Source organism: Panthera pardus, unplaced genomic scaffold (genome assembly GCF_024362965.1).
Source record: "Panthera pardus isolate Hobbes unplaced genomic scaffold, ASM2436296v1 HiC_scaffold_20, whole genome shotgun sequence".
In the NCBI taxonomy this organism is placed as follows: Eukaryota; Metazoa; Chordata; class Mammalia; order Carnivora; family Felidae; genus Panthera; species Panthera pardus.
The window spans coordinates 10832550-10855629 of NW_026526766.1; the positions used below are offsets into that span (position 1 = coordinate 10832550).

General features: G+C 37.9%; 1 protein-coding gene and 1 pseudogene across 1 annotated transcript in view; both read left to right on the plus strand.

Annotated features, from left to right (window-relative positions):
- Positions 1-348: 348 nt before the first annotated feature.
- Positions 349-23080, plus strand: part of ZNG1A (Zn regulated GTPase metalloprotein activator 1A) — a 51132-nt gene continuing 28400 nt past the window's right edge. The window contains exons 1-4 of the mRNA XM_019463656.2: positions 349-604; positions 4842-4928; positions 8183-8279; positions 9625-9716. Of these exons, the coding sequence (XP_019319201.2) occupies positions 349-604; positions 4842-4928; positions 8183-8279; positions 9625-9716 (532 nt within the window). The remainder of the gene's footprint in view (positions 605-4841; positions 4929-8182; positions 8280-9624; positions 9717-23080) is intronic.
- LOC128778749 (U2 spliceosomal RNA) lies at positions 7358-7509 on the plus strand (annotated as a pseudogene).

A 23080-nucleotide genomic window follows, 5' to 3' on the forward strand; every position in this document is an offset into this window, starting at 1 on the left:
AGATAGTAGGAGTATAGCTTCTCGTTCTTTCCCCTATGAATTAAAGTTTTTTAATGACACCAAAAAAATGTCAAGTTGATAAAGTCTCTTCTCTACGGGGGCTGTTTAGGTCAGGCTACTCACTCCTCCTTCCCACCACCCAGGTCCTGGTCAGAGCGCACAGGGACAGCATCAGAGGCTGGAGCCCTAGCAACTCCGCCCAGCCTCGCTCAGGTTCAGAGAGCGCAGCCTGGGGGGTGTGCCCAGCTCCTCCGGGGGCGTGGCTACCAGGCGAGGCGGTCCTCGGCCGGGGCCCTGGAAATCGGGGCGGGACGGGGAGGAGCCGCGCGTCGCGGCGTAATGACGTCAATGACGCGCCCGGCGTGGCGTGATCGGCGTGCGCAGCTGCCTTTCGGTGTTTTGGTCCCGGCTCTGGGGCCGAGGGGGAGGCGTGCTGTGCAGTTGGCCGGGATGTTTCCGGCTCTTGGAGCTGAGGATGAAGAAGAGGAGCAGGCGGAGGAGGACTGTCCTGAATTGGTCCCCATTGGGACGAAGCTAAGAGAGGAGGAGGAAAAGTCTGGCCCCGGCGCTAAGATCCCAGTCACAATTATCACCGGGTATTTAGGTAACTAACCATCCCGGTCAGAAAATACCGTGAACTTATCCTGGGATTTGGGGGACTTGCCGTTGCCTCTTCACCTGAGGCATCTGGGCCTTCTGGCAGATAGCAGATGTCTCTGACGTAGGGGCTGGGTCACTTGCCCCCTGTATGGGTTGCTTCTCGTCTCGGGGCTCAGGGATGCCCAGACCCCTTGCATTAGATCCACATTTATCAAGTGAGCTTCAAAGTTAACCTCACAGTTTGAAGCTAGTTCTGGCCTTGCACTTAGAGGCCTGGACCCGCCCCTTAATTATCCTTGTGACAGCTACCGAGTTATCTTACCTTTCTGAAGCTCTTCAACCGCACTTGAAGGTGGGCGTGTTACCAGTCACCTGTTTGAGTTTGTTTACTCATCTGCAAAACGGGGCAGGAAACACCTACCTTACGTCTATTACCATTAAACGGTCCCCTGTCTGTAAAATGCCCGACCCACAAGAGTATTCCTTAGTAGATTCCCTTCCACCTCGAGCCAGTCTCTTCCAGCTCTTCGTGGCGAGGACTATCTGAGATTTTTTTTTTTTTTTTTTGAGATCTGTTTGCAAAGCACTCTTGGAGAGGTGGTAAGAATAAAATCTCCACCCTCCAAGACTATTTCTCAAGCTGTAGACATTCAGCAGTGCTCAGGGACCCTTGGATTCATAGGCGTGTAAACGTACAATTTCCTGAAGGACAGTTGGTGCGTTTATACTTGTGATCCTTTATTAGAAAAATCTGACGAGTATTATTTTAAAACCTTACATTTTAATAGAAGGGCTAGAGTAAATACATGAGCATATTAATTGTGTGGGGAAAGTTAAGAACTGTAAATAAAGCCAAACGATTTGGGGGTAGATAATACCGTTTCTAGACCTGAGGGCCTTTTACATAAAAATAAGAATTAAACCACTGGTGGGGTTATTTATTTATATATTTTTTAAGCTTTGTGGACTAAGTTTATTCTCCTTTTTACTCAGGATTAATTTAAAAAAATTTTTTTTTAACATTTATTTATTTTTGAGACAGAGAGAGACAGAGCATGAACGGGGGAGGGTCAGAGAGAGAGGGAGACACAGAATCCTAAACAGGCTCCAGGCTCTGAGCGGTCAGCACAGAGCCCGACGCGGGGCTTGAACTCAAGGCCGGGACCGTGAGATCATGACCTGAGCCAAAGTCGGACACTCAACCGACTGAGCCACCCAGGCGCCCCAACTCAGGATTAATTTTATAAAGGGATTTACTTTTGGTGTTTTCCCACTGTTATTCAGAGGCTCCCCTACGAAGAAGTTAAGCAAATTCCTCGTCTGAGGTGGTATAGTTCAGACTTGCCCCTCTGGCCTCCCCCATTTTGCTCATCTGTAGGTCACTAGAGCATTGGAGGTAGCGGCCTGAGGCTTAGGAATGAGGGCTTTGCCAACAACCTTGTTGCTGAATATAGTTTCACTGCTTATTCTTGACCATTTTCTCTTTTTTGAAACATCGTCCTATCGGCTTCCATCACATTTTTCTTCTGGATACTTCCACCTACTTCCCTGGCTGTCCCTCTTACAAAATTTGCCCACCTCTGTCCATCCTTTTAACTTCACACTCAGTTTCTATTTTGATATCCCACAGACATCTCAAACTCAGCAGGTCCACAACTTCCTATGTTTTGCCCTCCAATCCTCCTGCTCCTGTGATTCCAATGACCTGGAATACTCTAAAAGTTTTCTAACTAGTCTTGAGTCATGCTCCCTTTTAATATAGTCTTTGTACTTGAGCCTGAATGATCTTTATAGGTGTCAACTGATTCGTTAACACCCATCAGTGGTTTCCTTTTGGTTTACAGTTCAAGTTCCTCAACATGAATCAAAAGGTCCTATATGATCCAGCTCTTGACGGCCTTTCTCGCCTTCAGAACTGTGGTCCAGTCACTCTGAATACTTTCACTTATAAAAGGTGCCACGTACTTTAGCCCCCGGAATACTTTTCTTTTTTGTTAGTCCTCTGCCTCGACATCCCTCTTAGGTGCTTCATAACATCTTGTACATCTCCTATCCACTGTATAATCCTGTGACATAATTACCTGTTTATTGATCAGAATTCCCTTACATCTCCCACTCTCTTAGTGTTTGTAAGCATTGTGAAAGGAGAGACAGTATATCTTTGTTTTGTGCCCATTTCACCAAGGCCCGGCATAACATCTGGCCCATAGGAGACTTAACATTTTTTTGTGTGTTTATTTATATTTGAGAGAGAGCAAGAGAGAGAGAGCGAACATGAGTGGGGGAGGGGCAGAGAGAGGGGTACACAGAATCCAAACAGGCTCCAGGCTCTGAGCTGTCAGCACAGAGCCCAGTGCGGGGCTCATACTCAGGAGCTGTGAGATCATGACCTGAACTGAAGTCGGATGCTTAACCGACTGAGCCACCCAGATGCCCCCATAGTAGACTTGAATGAATGAACTGTACCTTAAAGTCTTCTGTTTCATCATATGGTTAATTATTAACTGCTAGTAAATCTATTAGAAATTTCTTACATTCACCTCTTCCTTTCCATTTTCACTGCCACTACCTATGCTGCACTCATGTTCAGGGTCTCTGTCTCATACTCGGACTGGTTCTAAGAATTTCCTCATTGCCCTTAAGCTATGCCCCTTTCAGTTTGTGCTGCACACTTTTGTGATGTTGAGCTTCTTAAAGAGCCCTAAACACAAGCCCTTCATCCCTTCAACAGCCTTTAAAGGAATGTGACGTAACAGTGTTCAAGATGTTGATACCCTAATGATCATTAAATCCCACCTAGTTATACACTAGAATCTTGTAAATGTGCTTCAGAAGATGTGTACAAGCTGATTTGTAAAAGTTCTTAGCAGCCCTGTTTGGAAGAACAGAACACTGGAAATAACCCAAATGTCTGCCAACAGAAGAGTAAACAAATGATAGATTCATACAATCGAATAACACTACTGTGCAGTATATTTTTTTCCCTCTTTGAACTTTGGTATATACGGTTCACGAGATAAACATTTTTCTTCCACTTGAGCTGAACATATTAGGTTTCACATGCCACCTACTGGATAAAGTTAGTGTAGCTTTGTGAATTTATCTTTGTAAATACTGAACATTCCGTACATCGTTAGCATCTCCTACAACCATTCTCCCTTTTTGTTTGTGTTTTATAGACACGTAGACAGAGACAATTGACCCTTGAACAGTGTGAGGGTTAGGGGTGCCACCATTTTGCACAGTTGGAAACCCGCATATAACTTTTGACCCCTCCAAAACTTAACTGCTAATAGCCTACTGTTGACCGGAAGCCTTCCTGATAATATAAACTGTTGATTAATGCATATTTTGTATGTTATATGTATGACATACTATATTACAATAAAGTAAGCTAGAAAAAAAAATGTTCTGAAGAAATCATCAGGGAGAGAAAATACATTTACCGTACTGTGCTGTATTTACAGAAAAAAAATCCGCATTTAGGTGGACCCACGACCCACATAGTTCAACAGTCAAGTGTATGTATATGTATATGTATATACACATATGTATATACACCCATATATGTATATGTATATACATGTATATATACATACGTATACACCCATATATGTATATGTGTATATATATGTTCATATATACATACGTCTATATATATGTATGTATGTACATATGTGTGTATATATATATTTTTTATAGACTAAGCATACTAAAAGTAGCTCTATAGTCTGTTTGAATTTGTTTCTGTTTGGTTAATGATGGATGTTGAAATAAAATACAGGGCTTTACATGTAAATTTTAGGGAAGTAAACCATATATTCTTTGCTAAGAAAAATTGTTATCATGTAAAAGTGCTTAAGTATTTTATGAACTACATGAGTACTTCATTCCTTGGAAGCCAGTATTTCAATAATTCCTTATTTAATAGAAAATTTAGTTGTCTTTATATGAAATGTATTAATTTATGTAAAAGACGTATGTTTGTCACATGAGGTCAAAGAAAGCTGATCCAAATTGTAGGAGTATTTGTAAATACAAGATTTTATGTGAACATAAAGCTTTTTTAATACTTTGCCAAGGCACTTAATCTTTCCCTCTAGAATCTTCTATGCCATAGTTAAATAATATTTTTAAAATAGCATGGAAAAATTTTAAAACATTGGGACTCTGTTTTTGTGTGTGTATGCCTTTTAAATTAACCTTTCAATGTTGTTATTTAAACCAAATATATTTTATAGGTGCTGGGAAGACAACACTTCTGAACTATATTTTGACAGAGCAACATAGTAAAAGAGTAGCTGTTATTTTAAATGAATTTGGGGAAGGTAAGTAAAATTCAATGAATACTATAATTTAAGAATTTATAGGATGGTTTATACCCCTGATGTATTGATATTCCGTATTTAAAAACAAAAATACAAAGTATTATAATGCAAACACACTAACGTGGATAGTTTTGGGAAAAACAGATTAATTTCTGTGAAGCTTTATTTTGTACAGATTTGAGGAACTGAAATCAGATAGTTTTTATAAAATTTTATTTTACATAATTTTGGAATTCATAGCAACAGAATTAAATTAGGTTTTTACATGAAAGAACTCCAGAAGTAAAAATCTAAACATATGAAGGAAAGTTCTTTCAGGCATTTTCAAGGTGCTTTTGTACAGACTATATTGTTCACTTGTAACTTGAAAAACATTTTATTTAAAAAATTTTTTTTTAATGTTTATTTCTGAGACAGAGAGAGACAGTGCACGAGTGGGGGAGGGGCAGAGAGAGAGGGAGACCCAGAATCAGAAGCAGGCTCCAGGCTCTGAGCTGTCAGCACAGAGCCCGACGCGGGGCTCGAACTCACAAACCGTGAGATCATGACCTGAGCTGAAGTCGGTTGCTCAACCAACTGAGCCACCCAGGCGTCCCTGAAAAACATTTTAAAATGCTTTTGTATTTTTAGGTTTACCTTGTTAGATGTTTATTAATATTTGCAAAGCATTTAAAACTGAAGATTTTGGGGGGCGCCTGGGTGGCTCAGTTGGTTAAGTGTCCGACTTTGGCTCAGATCATGATCTCGTGGTCCGTGGGTCCGAGCCCCGCGTGGGGCTCTGTGCTGACAGCTCAGAGCCTGGAGCCTGCTTCGGATCCTCTGTCTACTTCTCTGTCTGCCTCTCCCCAGCTTGTGCGCTGGTTCTCTCTCAAAAATAAACATTGACAAAAAGTCTTGGGAAAAAAACCCTGAAGATTTTAAATTTTTTTGGACATTATTTATCTTTGATGGAGAGAAAGCACAAGTTGGGGATGGATAGAGAGAGGGAGAGACAGAATTCAAAGCAGGGTCCAGGCTCTGAACTGTCGGTACAAAGCCTGACATGGGGCTTGAACCCACGAACAGTGAGATCGTGACCTGAGCCAAAGTCGGAGGTTTAACCAACTGAATCACCCAGGTGCCCCTTAAAATTGAAGATTTTAAATTTTTTTTTTTTTTTTAACATTTATTTATTTTTGAGACAGAGAGAGACAGAGCATTAACGGGGGAGGGTCAGAGAGAGAGGGAGACACAGAATCTGAAACAGGCTCCAGGCTCTGAGCAGTCAGCACAGAGCCCGACGCGGGGCTCGAACTCACATACCGCTAGATCGTGACCTGAGCCGAAGTCGGACGCTTAAGCAACTGAGCCACCCAGGCGCCCCTAAAATTGAAGATTTTAAAAATGAGTTAAATATATGGTTTCCATCCTCAAGCACCTACAATTATTTGTGGAAATGCATGCATTTAAAATTCCATTTTTTTTGTTTGTTTTTATTATTGAACTGTACTATAAAAAAATCTACAGCAGTGTTAGACACAATTCTTTGATTACTTTTATAAGTTTTTCTTTTTATAAGAAAAATCTAAGTGTGAATTTTAATTAAAGCTCAGTTTTTGCCAAAAATATCTTATGTTGAACTTCTTTTTTTTTCTTTTTTAACTTTTTTAATGCTGATTTATTTTTGAGACAGAGAAACAGAGCATGATTAGGGGAGAGGCAGAGAGACAGGGAGACACAGAATCGGAAGCAGGCTCCAGGCTCTGAGCTGTCAGCACAGAGCCGGATGTGGGGCTCGAACTCATCAACTGCGAGATTATGATCTGAGCCAGTCAGACACTCAACCGACTGAGTCACCCTGCCCCTTGAACTACTTCCAAACACAATTTTCTCAGTTATAAATGAGTAAAGGAGCTAGTTTTTTTTTTTTTTTTAATGTTTATTTATTTTTGAGAGAGAGAGAGACAGAATGCAAGCTGGGAAGGGACAGAGAGAGAGGGAGACAGAATCCGAAGCAGGTTCCAGGCTCTGAGCTGTCAGCACAGAACCCGATGCGGGGCTCGAACTCATGAACCATGAGATCATGACCTGAGCTGAAGTCAGACGCTTAACTAACTGAGCCACCCAGGCGCCCAAGGAGCTAAGTTTTATGAACAGGGAGACCTGTTACATTTGATTTCTGATGTCAGTAAACCAAAGTGAAAAGTCTGTTAGATAAAATAAAAATGCTAAGATTTTTTTAATCCTAGTCTTGTATTTTAGCTTCTTATTAACCGATCTGTTGGACACTGCTCACATTTATTAGTATTTGTTACTATTTTTCATCATTCTTTTGGAATCATTTTTATCATTTTGTCATTTACAGCATTTGCAATACCTTCCTTTGCATTTTATTAATATTCTCTAAACCCCAAATTTTGTAGCAGTCCCTTTCAAAGCTCTTTATCCCCATCGCTTCTTGGCCTTTTGGCTAAGATCAAGTATAGTATCAAAGTTCTTGGGTATCCTTGCCTAACTGGAATATAAACAAAAAACAGGGAAATGAAAAATTATTCAGTTTTCTTTTTTGGCCATTTTCTTTACTGGACATTTAGAACTCTTCCCTGGCTATGGTATATTTATTTACTGGAGGAAAAGTAAGATATTTAAAATCATTCTTTTATTATAACAAGCATCTCAGAATTTCACATATTATTGTTTCTTAAGTAAGCATTATGAGGAAACTTAAAAAATTTAATTTTTAAATGAGCAAGCACATTGATACCCTGGCCAACCAAACTTCCTCAAAATGAACTGGGGTTTTTACTCATACTGGCAATATCTAGAATCTGTGTAATAGAAACAAAAACAATTTAGAGGAAGAATGAAAAGGAAGAAGATAGGTAAGTCAATCTTTTAAGAGAGTTAAGGGCATATAAAAACCAACATATTAAACATATTAGTTGATCATGGACAAGAAAGAGTGCTTTTGAAATAGCTACTTCATTAGGGTACAGGAGTGGGCAGGTGAGAGGCCTGAAGAGGAAGTAGGTAATGAGAGATTAATTTTGGTTCTGCCTTTGTAGGGGCTTAAATCCTCTTAAAGAAATAAAAGCTAAAGTAATCTACAGTAGTAGAGTTTAAAACATTGAGGCTGCATGGATAGAATGAAAGAATGAAAGTTACAAAGTTTATTTGTGTAAATGATTTGAAATCTTTGTCGTTGCTATCCTCATCTTTGTTTTTGGTTGGCTAATGAACATAATCTAAAGAGCACTTCTTGTTACTTATTCTAGGAAGTGCCGTGGAGAAATCTTTAGCTGTCAGCCAGGGTGGAGAGCTGTATGAAGAGTGGCTGGAACTTAGAAATGGTTGCCTCTGCTGTTCAGTAAAGTGAGGAATGTGTTTACTGTGTGCTTGTTAGTCTGTTATAAATGTTTATTGATTAGATTTCCAGCTTTGATTTTCTTGTGTGATTTCACTAAATTTATGTAATCTGCTCCATTGTATTGTCATATAGAAAATAATTTATTAGGATGTAATTTCTTAGAGTGTTTCTTGCTGTCCTATTTATTTTTCTGTCAGCCCTAATGTTTTAGCCCTTTTTTTGAGTTTCTTTTTATTGTCTTTGATGTCAGGGTTTAAACTTTTTTTAAAAATGTTTATTTTCTTGAAAGAGACAGAGTGTGAGCAGGGGAGGGGTAGAGAGAGAGAGGGAGACAGAGAATCCAAAGCAGCCTCCAGGCTCCAAGCTGTCAGCACAGAGCCTGACGCGGGGCTCGAACTCACAAATGGTGAGATCATGACCTGAGCCAAAGTCGGACACTTAACCGACTGAGCCATCCAGGTGCCCCAGATATCAGGGTTTAATTAATAATCTCTAGTATATGAAACTCACATTTCATGTATAAAAAATTATTTTTTTACTTTTAATGAGTCATTGGTCTTATTTCCAAGGATTCAACTTATAGAAACAAAAATAAATGACCATCAAAAAGGTAAAAAGCCTCAAGTTCTGTTCCACCACTTACGATTGTCTCTAAGGATGTTGTCTCTTGTTTCCACTAATATACCATAGATCTGAGAAAAGGACCTGATAACCTAGTCACTCAAATATTTGAGTAAATTAGTGTTGATTTTGTATATTCTAGTGAATTAAATTTTTCCTACATCGTTTGATGTTTGACTTTGAGTCAAATATATTAACAAAGCTAAAATCATGACAGCTTTTCTTGAATAACCAAAATGAAACCCATTAAGTCTTCTCTTGCACTGTTGATGTTCTAAGTAAAAAGGAAGACTAAGGTCTGGCACTCTAATTCAGAACAGAATTGAAAAGTATTTCATGATTGTGTCCCTTTAATTGTTATATTAAACCACTGTAATTGATAAATTTTATTGTTCTTTTGGATGTTGATTTTTTCTTTCATAGTACTATAAAAAGAGCAGAATTTGACTTCGGTCAGGTTTATTAAAATTTCCTCTGCTTTTAGCTGTAATAAAATTAAAATATCCATCATGTACTTGATTTATTTTACTTATCAGTACACGTGCATCTATTTTTTCCCACCATTGGTAAATATTGACGGACATTGTCTTAGAAGTTCGGGAAATGAGTTTAATTTTTATATTCCTAAGCTATCTTTGTCTCAGGTTGCTAAGTATATTTTAAAACGTTTATAATGATCACTTTAATATTCAGGTAATCAACTATTTTTTATATTTTGGTATTCTCCAGGGACAATGGCCTTAGAGCTATTGAGAATTTGATGCAGAAGAAGGGGAAATTTGATTACATACTATTAGAGACCACTGGGTTAGCAGATCCTGGTAAGAAATGATATTATTAATAACCAGAATGTAGTTCTTAAACATTTGAAATGTATTAGAGAAATATGTAATGTAGGTATTAATAATAATCTTTACTCCAGACCAAAAACTTGTTGCTGTTGTTTAAAACAGGAAAAATACTGGGTTGTCATGTTTCTTTCGTAGATAAATCATGATCAGAGTACTTGGTACTTTTAACCTGATAATTGGATTTGAATTTCAGCTGATTGTTTTAAAATTATTACAGGAACAAAAGTTGTTGAAAGTATGGAAATTTAGGAAAAATAGAGACATCCTACTTATAAGTATATATTTGATTGGTCATACTGTACAGAGAGAGATCTTATTTCTGATTATCTTCTAATCCAGCTTTCTTAGAGAATCATTTAGAGATATTTAAGAGCTTTTGGACTCTAATCCCAGCTATACTTGGTCCTTTTCAATTAATTGTTACTATTTTGTTTTTCTACTACTAAAGTTGAAATAATTTTATTTGTTAATACTGTCTTTAGGTACAGAGTTAAATTAAGCCTACTGGGCCTTTTTCCTGGTGTGGAATTAATGATTATCCATGAAATTTTTATCTGTTAGTGGAATTACGTATAAACTTCTCTGTTGAAAGCTACACAGAGTTGATCTGTTTTTAACAGTAGGTGTCTGTTTCCCTCTTACCCAAATATCTAGGTAACACCTTTATTCCTAGTTTGCAGGATATTTAGTGTTTGTTTTACAAGTCTGGTCGTACTTTTTTTTTTTTTATATGAGTTAATGGCATTGGGCCATAAAACTACAGAAAAGTACTGTTTAGGAATAGTTTATTAAAGGAGTCATGGGGTCCCTGGTTAGCTCAGTCAGTAGAGCATGTGACTCTTGATCTCAGTGTCGTGAGTTCAAGCCCATCATTGGGCTTGGAGCTTGCTTAAAATAAAACATAAAATTTAATCAAAAGGGATCATAATGGTTTAAAAGAAATATTGGAGTATACTGATGGTCCAAATGTAATCAGTGGTACATAATAGGGGCTCCTGGGTGGCTCAGTCGGTTAAGCGTCCGACTTCGGCTCAGGTCATGATCTTGCGGTTCATGAGTTCAAGCCCCGCATCGGGCTCTGTGCTGACAGCTCAGAGCCTGGAGCCTGTTTCAGATTCTGTGTCTCCCTCTCTCTCTCTCTGACCCTCCCCCGTTCATGCTCTGTCTCTCCCTATCTCAAAAATAAATAAACATTAAAAAAAAATTTTTTTTTAATAGTACATAATAGCATTGTCCTCATGTTTTCAAATTAGTGTTGAGTTGGGCTGTTTCAGTCCTGTAGTAGACCATACTACATACATTTTCATACATTTCTAATAGATTTGATGGATGATAGGAGTTGGACTATTACATTGTTATTAAATATCAAATTCACGTACATTTGGTAAGATTGGGAAATATATTGTATGTCTCCTTTTTGAAAGAGCAAATACCAATTTCTTTCATGGTAGCTGTTTAATAGAGAAAAACTCCTGTAACTTTTCTTTGAGAATAGGTGAGTTTAGTAAAACATGGTTCACCTTTTCAGAGGGAGAAGGAAAAGTTAAATAAGGATCTCAGAGAAAGCTTTTTTACAAATTGTAGGTGTAAACAGGTTAATATTTCTTGCTTCTAACTTTCTTTAGAATAATGATTTTATCGTTTGGGTAAAAATGGAACATTCATTGTAAAAAAAAAAAATTTACCCAATACCTAAGAAAATGCAAAGAAGAAAGTTAAAATAAATCATACCGTATTTTACTACCTTGAAGTTAAAGTAGGTAAATTTTATTCCAGGGATTTTCCTGTGCCAATGCCATTTGCTGAATGACAGCATCAGTCTCTGTTAGGAGCTTGAAAAATGAAGATTCTTGGGCCCCATCCCAGATATATTGAATCAGAATCTGTAAGAGTGAGGCCCAGCAATCTATTTTAATAAGCCCCCCAAGTGATTGTTATACATTCATAAATTTGGGAAACCCTGCTCTGTGTGCTTCTGAAAGCTGTATAAATATACAGAGATAGTTTTATACAGAGATTGCATTCTTTGTGCTATTCTTTTTTTTTTCTAATTTTTTTAAGTTTATTTATTTTTGAGAGAGAGACATCATGAGTCGGGGAGGGGCAGAGAGAGATGAAGACAGAATCCCAAACAGTCTCCACGCTATCGGCGCAGAGCCCGATATGGGGCTCGAACTCACGAAACTGTGAGATCGTGACCTGAGCCGAAACCAAGAGTCAGTCGCTTAACATACTGAGCCACCCAGACGCCTCTCTTTGTGCTATTCTTAATATTAATTTAGTTTCACTTGAATGTAAAAGAAAAGAACTTGGAGGCAGTTCAAGATGGAAGCTTAGGAACACCCTGAACTTCCCCTCCTTCCACAGACACACCAGATCCGCAGCTACTTGTGGACTACTTCCTACTCAGAAAGAACTGAAAGCTAGGTGAAGAATTCCCTTTACAACAAGGAATGGAAGGGCCACATTGAAATGGGGAGTAGAGGCAGAGAGATGATCTTGTCAAAATCTTCACCCTGGTACAGTGACCTACAAGAGAGGAAGGTTTCACAGGTCTGGAGTCTTTACCTGAGGAGGGATGGGTTTATGCCCCAGTTTGGGTATGTCAACCCTTGGAACCTGCATTAGAGAGACAAGGCCCCCAAAATGGATTTGGAAACAATGGTTTGTGTACAGTGGACCTGGGGGGCTGTGGGGAATCTGAGATACTCCTTTGGAGGTACTTACACACAAGTACATTCATCTTGGGACTGGACCCAGTGCAAACGCAGCAGTTTGAGAAGTGACTGGATTATGTGTGAAGGAGATTCATTTGTTAATACAGAAGTGTTTGCGGGAGGAACTAGGATCAGTTGGGACTTTCTTTGGGGACAGAGGTGTCGTGAGCACCATTTTTGCACTCTCCTTCCACTCTGCCAATTCAGTCAGGTACTGCGGACACAGCCTCCCTAAACCACGAGTGTGCCCCATCCCCAGCCGTCACCCTGCCTCACTAAAGCCTTGGGTGTATCCTGCCCCCACTGTTCTCCTCCTGCATCCCTAAAGCAGGAGTGTGCCCCACCCTCAGCACTCTGGCAGCCTTGCTAAAGTCTGCCTTTGAGTGCAGTCCACACTGGGAATGCCCCTTGATCACCTGGCCCTGGTGGCCAGAGGGACTTGAGTTTCTGGGCCCCATGGGACTGTAATAGAAAGGCTACCATACCCAAGGCACTGTGTAGGTAGCAGGCTAAAACACACCACTAGTCTGCCTCTGGAAAAGGCTCATCTGTTTGTCCTGGAGCTTCACCCTGAGAGGTAGGCTTCAAAGGTGCTCTCAGGGAATGTAGGCAGGTAGACACTATCTTTGATCTCTCCTCTGATCGCACCATAGCTTGCTGGCACCTCCAAAAAGCTTGTACACTTGTCTGAAGCCCTGATTTTTGCAGCTGGACTTCAGGGGACACCTCCAGATCTCTGGGCCTGGAGGTCAACAGGGTTTATAGTTGCATACTCCAAAAGGCCCCCCCGAGGATCTGTTTTCCAATCAACCTGAAACTAGGTGCTGAGATCACTCCCTTTGGAACACTAGTGGGTCTTGACACACCCTCAGCAACTGGGATCTATCCAGAATAAATCAGGCTAATTTAGTAATCACAATGTTTCAGAGAGACAACCAAGAGCTAGGGCAAGGTTGAACAATAAGGTTTATCTCCTTTGGAAGGACACTCCTTCCAGACTGAGAGAGGTAGATGCTTTGCTCAATACATAGAAACAAACACAGAGAGTCAAGTAAAATGAGGAGACAGGAATATTTTCCAAACAAAAGAATGAGACAAAACCTCAGACAAAAGACCTTAAAGAAGTGGAGAGAAGTAACCTATCTGATAAAGAGTTCCAGATAATGGTTATAAAGATGCTTACCAGAGTCAGAAGAATGGTTGAACACAGACTTAAACAAAGAGATAGAAAATGTAAGGAAGTACCAAACACAAGTTGCAGAGCTGAAGAATACAGTAACTGCATAGCAAAATATATTAGAAGGGTTCAGCATCAGAATAAATAAAGCAGAATAGATTGGTGACCTAGAAGCCAGGGCAGTGGAACTCAGCCAAACAAAACAACAACAACAATAATGAAAAATTAATGAAGATAGCTTAAGAGCCTATGGGACAACGTGAAGTGGAATAACATTCATGTTATAGGGATCCCAAAGGAAAATAGAATGAAAGAGGCAGAAAGCTTCCCTAACCTGGGGAAGGAAACAGACGTTGAGGTCCCAGAAGCACAGAGTTCCAAATAAGATGAATTCAAAGGCATCCACATCAAGAGACATCATTAAAATGTCAAAAATTAAAGAGAGGATCTTAAAAGTAGCATGAGAAAAACAAGTTGTTAAGTTCAAGGGAATCCTCAAATCACTATCAGCTGTGATTTTAGATGAAGCTTTGCATGCCATGGTGGCATGATATATTCAAAGTGCTGAAAGGAAAAAACTCCCAACCAAGAGTATTCTACCTGCCAGGGTTATCATTCAGAATTGAAGGAGAGGTTTCTAGACAACAAAAGTTAAAGGAGTTCACCACTAAACTGGCCTTACAGACATGATAAAGGAACTTCTTTAAGCTGAAAAGGTACTATTAACAAAACATACAAAAGTAAAAATCTTGCTGGTAAAGGCACATATGTAGTAAAGGTGGTGGATTAACCACTTATAAACTTACTATGAAGGCTAAAAGACAAAAGTAGTAAAATTAAGTATAACAACAATACCTAAGGGACACACAGAGTAAAGAGATGTAAAATACGACATCAAAAACAAAATGTGGACAACAGAAACAAAATGGGGGAGCAAAAATGTAGAGTTTTCACACTACGTTCAACTGTAAGTTGCTATCAACTTGAAATAGACATGTATATATATAGGTTGTCATGTGAACCTCATGGTAACTACAAAGCAAAAACCTATGAGAGATACTGAAAATATAATGAGAAAGGAATCTAAACATTGCACTGAAGAAAGGCATCAAACTGCAAGGGAAGACAGCAAGAGATGAAGAGAGAGGGACTACAAAACCAGCCAGAAAATAATGAACAAAATGGTAAGAAGTACATGCGTATCAATAATTCCTTTAAATTTAAATGGATACAGCCTCCAATCCAAAGATGTGCAGTAGTTGAATAGATTAAAAAAAGATTCGTTTGTATATTACTGCCTACAAGAGATTCACTTCAGATCTAATACACACAGACTGAAAGTGAAGGCTGTAGAAAAAGATACTCCATGCAAATGCAAATGAAAGCTGGTGTGGCTCTACTTATATCAGACAAAAAAGACTTGAAAACAAGTCTGTAATAAAAGATAAAGGACATTACACAATGACAAAGCGTCAATCCAACAAGAGGATATGACATTTGAAAATATTTACGCACTCAACATAGGAATTCCTACATGTATAAAGCAAATGTTACAGACTTAAAGGGGGAAATGGAAAGCAATACAGTAGTAGAAGACTTTAATACTCCATTTACATCAATGGATAGGTTATCCAGATAGAAAACCAATAAGAAAGTACCGGCCTTAAACAACACATGAGACCAAATGGTCTTAATAGGTATACAGTTGATCCTTGAACAACATGGGTTGGAGCTCTGTGGGTCCACTTACATGCAGATGTTTTGTAGTATAATACTATAAAATGTATTTTCTATTCCTTATGATTTTCTTAGTAATATTTTCTCTAATTTAGTTCATTGTAAAAATACGATATATAATATATACAACATACATAATATGTGTCAGTTGACTTTATATTATCAGTATGGCTTCTGGCTAACAGTAGGGTATTAGCAGTTAAGTTTTTGGAAAGTCAGAGGTTATATGTGGATTTTTGACCGCATGGGAGGTCAGTGCCCCAACCCCTGCATTGTTTAGGGGTAATTGTATACAAAGCATACCATCCCCAAATAGCAGAATACACATTATTCTCTGTGTATGAAACATTCTCTAGGATCATACACTAGACCACAAAACAAGTCTCAGTAAATTTAAGAAGACTGAAGTCATATCAGGTGTAGACACTGGTCATAGTCCTTAATGACACTGGTATGAAAAAAAGTCAATTACATGGAGAAAACTGGAAAAATAAAAATATGTGGAATTTAAATAACATGCAACTGTTGTAACCAGTGGGTCAATGAAAAAAATCAAAGGGGATATAAAAAAATACCTTGACACAAATGAAAATGGAAATAAAACAATCCAAAATCGTAGGCTGCAGCAAAAGCAGTTCTAAGGGACAAGTTCATAAAAAGACACCCTATCTAAGGGAACTAGAAAAAGAAGAACAAATGAATCTCATAGTAAAATGAAAGAATTAAGATTGAGAGCAGAAATATATGAAGTCAAGACAAAAAAAAAAACAACAACAATAGAAAAGATCAATGAAAGTAAGAGCTGGTTCTTTGAAAAGATAAAAATCAGAAACGAAAGAGAAGTTGACATGACATATGCCTCAAAAATTGAGAATTGAGAGACTACTATGATAATGAAATAGGTTAATTCCTAGTACCATACAATCTTTTGAGACCTTATGTCTTCCATGAAGACGTAGAAAATCTGAATAGATGGATTACCAGTAAGGAGATTGAATCTGTAATCAAAAACCTCCCGCACCAGACATCTTCTTTGGTGACTTCTACCAAACATTTAAAAAACATGTAATACCTATTCTTCTCAAACTTCCAAAATATTGAAGAGGAAAGAATGCTTCCAAACTCATTTATGAGGCCAACATTACCCTGATACCAAAACCAGACAAGGACACCACAAAAAAGAGAAGAAAAGAAAAATTATATGCTGGTATCGCTGATAAACAGAGATGTAAAAATTCCCAACAAAATATTCGCAAATCAAATTCAACAATATATTAAAAGGATCGTTGATCATGATCAATGGGATTTATTCCAGGAATGCAAGTATGTTTTAACATCTGCACATCATTGGTGTGATGCACCACATAACAAAATGAAGGATAATAATCATGTGATCATCTCAATAAATGCAGAAAAAACCTTTGATAAGATTGAACTTCCATTTATGATAAAAACTCTTAAAGTGAGTATAGATAGAATGTACTTCAATATAATAAAGGCCATATATGACAAACCCATACTCAATTGTATGCTCTAAAATCAGGAACAAAATAAGGATGCCCACTCGTGTTAATTTTATTCAGTAAGTATGAGAAGGCCTACCCATAGCAATTACCCAAGAAAAAAAGATAAAATCATCCACATTGGAAGGAAAGAAATAAAACTATCACTGTTTGCAGATGATACTATATACAGAAAACCCTAAAGACTGCCCCCCCAAAAAAACCTGTGAGAATAAATGAACTGTCATGTTGTAGTATACAAAATCAGTATACAGAAATCTGTTCCGTTGCTATACTCAAATAATGAACTATCAGAGAAATTAAGGAAACAATCTTTGCAAAAAGCCTAACAAAACAATTTGCATAAAAATAAAATACCTAGGAATAAATTTAACCAAGGAGGTGAAAGACCTGTACCTTGAAAACTGTAGGACATTGATGAAAGAAGTTAAAGAAGTCACACATAAGTGGCAAGTTATTCCGTGCTCATGTTGGGATGAATTAATACTGTTAAAATGTCCCTACTACCCCAAGCAATATACATACTCAGTTCAAACTCAATCAGAATTCTAGTGGCATCTAGAACAAAAAATTCTTGTTGTAAAAGATTTTATTTTTAAGTAATCTCTACCCATTGTGGGGCTTGAACACATAACCCCAAGGTCAAGAGTCACACGCCCCACAAACTGAGCCAGCCATGTGCCTCTAGAACAAGTAATTCTAAAGTTTGTGTGGATTCGCAGAAGACTCTAAATAGCCAAAGCAGTCTTAAGAAAGAAGAACAAATGGGAAATGTCACAGCCCCAGACTTCAAACTGTACTACTACAAAGCTTTTGTATGAAAACAGTGTGATATGGCATAAAAACAGACACATGGATCAATGAAACCGAATAAAGAACCCAGATAAGAACCCATGCTGATATGGCCAATTAGTCTATGAAAAAGGAGACAAGAATATACAATGAAGAAAAGACAGTGTCTTCAGTAAATGGTCCTGGAGACACTGGACAGCCACATGAAAAGAATGAAACTAGACTACTGTCTTACATCATACACAAAAATTAACTCATAATGGATGAAGGACTTGAATGTAAGACCTGCAACCATAAAACTCCTAGAAGAAAAACAGGTGGTTAGCTCCTTGACATCAGACTTGGCATTGAATTTTTTGAATCTGAGTCCAAAAGCAAAGGCAACAAAAACAAAAATCAAGTAAGTGGACTAGATCAAACTAAAAGGCATTGGTGCAGCAAAGGAAACAATCAATAAAATGTAAAGGCAATTTAGATATTAACCCCTTATCACATATAGGAGTTGCAAATATTTTCTCCAAGTCAATAAATATCCAAAATGTACAAAGAGCTCAGTAGCAAAAAACCAAGCAATCTGATTGAAATGTAGGCAGAGGATCTAAATAGACATTTTTCCAAAGAAGATAAACAGATGGCCAACAGGCACCTGGAAAGATCCTCAACATCGTTAATAATCAAGGAAATGCAAATCAAACACTCAATGTGATACCACCTCACACCTGTTAGAATGGCTAATATCAAATCGACAAGAAATCAGTGTTGGAAAGGATGTGAAGAAAAGGGAACCCTCCTACACTGTTGGCGGGAATGCAGATTAGTGCAGCCACTATGGAGAACAGTATGGCGGTTTCTCAAAAAATTAAAAATAGAACTACCATGTGAACCAGCTGTTTGACTTCTGGATGTTTTTCTGAGGAAAATGAAAACACTAATTTGAAAAGATACCTGTGCCCCTATGTTCATTGTAGCATTATTTACAATAGCCAGGATATGGAAACAACCTAAGTGTCCATCAATGGATGAATGGATACAGATGATGTGAGATATATATGTCTCATATGTATGTATATATATATGTCTCGTGTGTATGTGTGTGTGTGTGTGTATATATATATATATATATATATATATATATATATATATATAAAATGTATGATGGTCTTGTCTTTTGTAACAACATGGTTGGACCTTAAGTGTATTATGCTAAGTGAAATAAATTAGATTTCATTTATATGTGGAACCTAAGAAACAAAATAAATGAACAAACAAAACCAAACTATAGACACAGGAACAGATGGATGGTTATCAGAGGGGAAAGGGTTTAGGGGGCTGAAATGAATGAAGAGAGTCAATTATATGGTGTTGGATGGTACCTTGATTTACTGTGGTGATCACTTTGTAATGTATACAAATACCGAGTTATTATGCCATACACCTGGAACTAATACAAGGTAACATACCATTTTACCTCTATTAAAAAAATATGTGTATTATGTACGTAAACCACCTGTGTCTAGCACATATTCGATACTCCATAGATCAGCTATTGATATCATTAAGATGCATTATCTAATAAATTGCTTAATAAAAGATGGGTAGAAGCAAAATACTATATAATTGAAAAAAAGAATGTGAAAGAAATGAATTTCTGAAGTAGCAGAAAAATGTTTTTTCACTGTGAGGGATAGGAGTTAAGGGAAAAAAAAGGTTAGAAAAGGCATAAACTAATGGGACAAGTTAGTTTTTAAACTACGTGTGTCAATTCAGAGTATTTCTTGATTCCCTGACCTAAAAGATTAGGAAGTTAACACTTCTACTTACTCCCATCTGCTGGCTTTGGTAGATTGTATTCTGTGCTGTGTTGTCAAGATTCCTAACATTTACATCTTGTCATACTTTATTTAGTTCTATACTGAACAGTTTTAGTCCTCATTACCAGTACTGTGGCTTCTCCATTCCTGAGTTGGAGAAATCTCTTGATTGACTGAGTTTCATGCTCGGGTAATCTTTTCATGCTATAATATAAATGCTGTATGCCTTGAGTTCTTGCATACTTGCTTGAGAGTGCTTATCTTTTATTTTTATACTTGGAGGATTACTTGGAGAGGTATAAAAATTCCTTCTCTCAGAACTTTGCAGACACTGCTCCTTGATCTCTTAGTACTTTTGATGGGCTGGTTCTCCTTTCTTATTTCATCAGGAAGGATTTGTGAGTGACGTATTTTTTTGAGTTTTAATGCTCTTGTTTCCTTCAGTGTTTGAGTATGGCTACCTGATGTTTTCGTTCTTGAAAAACAACTTGGCAGGAGGTAATAGCCTTAGGGAACACTTTGATTAGAGCTTTGTCCTCATTATTTTACTATATTGGGGCATTGAATGTTACTGTAGAAAAGTCTAGTTTTTGTCTGCCTCCTTGAAAGTAACTTGCTTTTTCATCTAAAATGCCCGACAGTTTTTTTCCTTTATTTTGGAAGGTCAGTAATATAATCAAGGTATATCTACATTTCATTCATTATCAGTTTTTCTTGGATTACAGTATCCTCTTTAATCCCTAGGTTTATTTCTTCATTTAGGAACATTTTCCTTATTCTGAATTTTCTTTTGTTCTCCAGATCTTTTATCTTCTAATTGTTTTGTCTGTTTCCTCTGCATTACTTCAATCATCTTGAATGTTCCTTTTTGTCAGTAATTCTGTTTCCACCAGGGTTTGTTCTGTTCCTTGATGTTTTAAAAGAATTAATTAGTTAATGATATGTTTACTGGCTGTTTCTTTTTTCTTTTTTTTTTTAATGTCCATATATTTTTGAGAGAGAGAGAGAGCGTGAGTGGAGGAGGAGCAGAGAGAGAGAGGGAGACACAGAATCAGAAGCAGGCTCCAGGCTCCGAGCTGTCAGCACAGAGCCTGACGTGGGGCTCGAACCCATGAACTGTGAGATCATGACTTGAGCTGAAGCTCAATCGACTGAGCCATCCAGGCATCCCCGTATGTTTATTTCTTTAGCACTACAAACTACCTTTTCATATTCTACTTTATCTTGCCTTTTAGAGCTTGTTTTTAATTGGTTGCATATAAGTTCTTTATTATGTATAAGCCTTCGAGAATTTTCTTTGGCTTCTTGGGTTATGTTTCCTTCCAGAATGGGGTCTTTGCCATTTCTATGCCTTATTCATTTCTTCAATTTTTTTTTCCTTTTCTATTTCTTCAAAGCTGTAATATGTGTACATTGTTTTTTCAAGCGTGTTGGTGCTTGATGTAGGAGGCTCAGAGAAATTCAGTCTTACATATGGTGTTGATGAATTATTTTTAATATCCTACCCATCTCACCTATACTTGTGTTTTTTCTGGGCCTCAGTTTGAATGCTGGGTACTGCCGGGAGCAGTGAAGAGAAGGCAGAGGAAAGGGGGTGACTGAGAGCCAGATGGGCAGTAGGACATTTGGGCTCTCCTCTCATAAATACCAAGTGTTCCCTTCTTGGATTTTCTCCAGCCACTCATGAAGATACATTCCATACCTTGTGCTGTGGGTACGTCCTCAGCTTCAGACCTTCCAGTTCATTTTGTTCTGAGCCCTAGAAAGTGTTCCCCTCCTCCACAAACGTGGAAATGGTTAGAAACTTTTACCCCGGGTTGTTGACTTTTCCCTTAACCCTTGCTCATTTCCCTTCTTGCCATTTCGAAAGCTGTTTCTGGTAAGTATTTGGATTTTAGAAATTATTTCCCCACAACCGGTTACTGGTTGAGGGTGGGGGTAGAATTAAGAATTATCACAAATCACATAGGGCTTTCTGTTTCTTATTTCGACTGTCACTCTTCAAAATTTATCGCCGGAGGTTGTATATTTGGTTGTTGCTGATATAATTTGGCTTTTTAAATTTTATGAATTAAAATTTTTGTTGTATTAGGTTTTGCATAAAGGAGATTCTGTGATCTAGCACAGGGTTTCTTAGCCTTGGCGCAAATGACATTTGGGTTGGTTAGTTCTTTTTTGTAGGGGATTGTCTTGTGCATCTTGTGGAATATTTTCCTTTGTTTTTGTTTTTGTTTTTGTTTTTCTTCATTGTAGGGTGTTTAATAGCATCCCTGGCTTCTCCCCACTAAATGCCATTCTTATTCCCCTAGTTGAGACCATTAAAAATATCTCCAGACATAATTAAATATTCCCTGGGGGAGAAAACCACCCTGGGTTTGGAACCACTGATTAACTTACTCTCTCATCTTTGCTCCTCTTGCTAAACAGCTGCATCTAAATTTTAAATAGAACTTTCTTGGGTAGCCCGATCATTGTCACCAGAGGTGCATGTCAGATATAGGAAAAAAGCTCTGATGCACTCTTGTAATTCAACTTAATACTACACACGTCACCTGTGTAGGACTTTCAAGCTATCTGAATAGTAATCCATGAGTTAAAAAACAAAACAAAACAAAAAACAACAGCAACAAAATGACTTGCGAACACTGGAATTTTACTGAGTGAAAAAAATCAAGAGTTTTTTTTTATGACTTACTGTTTGGAGTAATGATACTCACGGGTGATTTACTCTCTTCCCCCTCGTTAATTAAAATCATGTTGTTAGCCAAGTAAGTGAAGAAAATTCTTATTGGCAATTCAGTTGTTTCCCCGTTTAGGAGAGTGACACTCTCCAGTTCTAAGCTAAATAATTGTCATGGGAAAGTAATTTCCTTGAAAAGAACAGGCATTGATTCGCCCCTGTTACTCACAAATCCTATTTCAGTCAAATTGGAAAACTATTAAGTTTTTGGGAAAAAATCAATAGGTATCAGGAAACCATTAGATCTTGTGGCCCTTGCTATATCTTGCATGAGTAATCACTGTAAACAGCTGACAGGTATTTCACTGTTGACACAGAGTGATGCTTGGGGGACCACGTCTCCTCAGGGTAGGTGGACAGCTTCAGACGCTGGAATGAGTTCAGTTACCCTTGTTTTCTCCCGGCACTCATTCTTTTAGACAGCCCTGTCGCTAACTGCGCCTTTGATGCTTTGAAAAATCAAATACTTTCTTTACTGTCAGTTTTCTTTTTCCTGTGTTGTGGCCTGCTAATCTGGCCGCGTGGTTATTTTTCCTCAGCTTCAAATTTTATATCCATATTAACTCGTGTAAGGTTTTGTTAGTAATGCCATAGAGTATCTAGGTTTACCTTCCGTTCTTTTTCTTCTACACGACTTGTAGGTTTTTCTCTGTTTTGGACAAGTGGCTTTGGAATTATCTGTGTTTTGTTTTGCTTGCCTTAAGAGAGAGATTTCATTATTTGTGAACTGTATGATTATTACATTTGAGAGAAAAAATAAAATTAAATCCTAGGTGCACATATCCATACTGCCCAAGTTATTTGTTCGTATCTGTTGGTAAGTTATTATGCATTGAT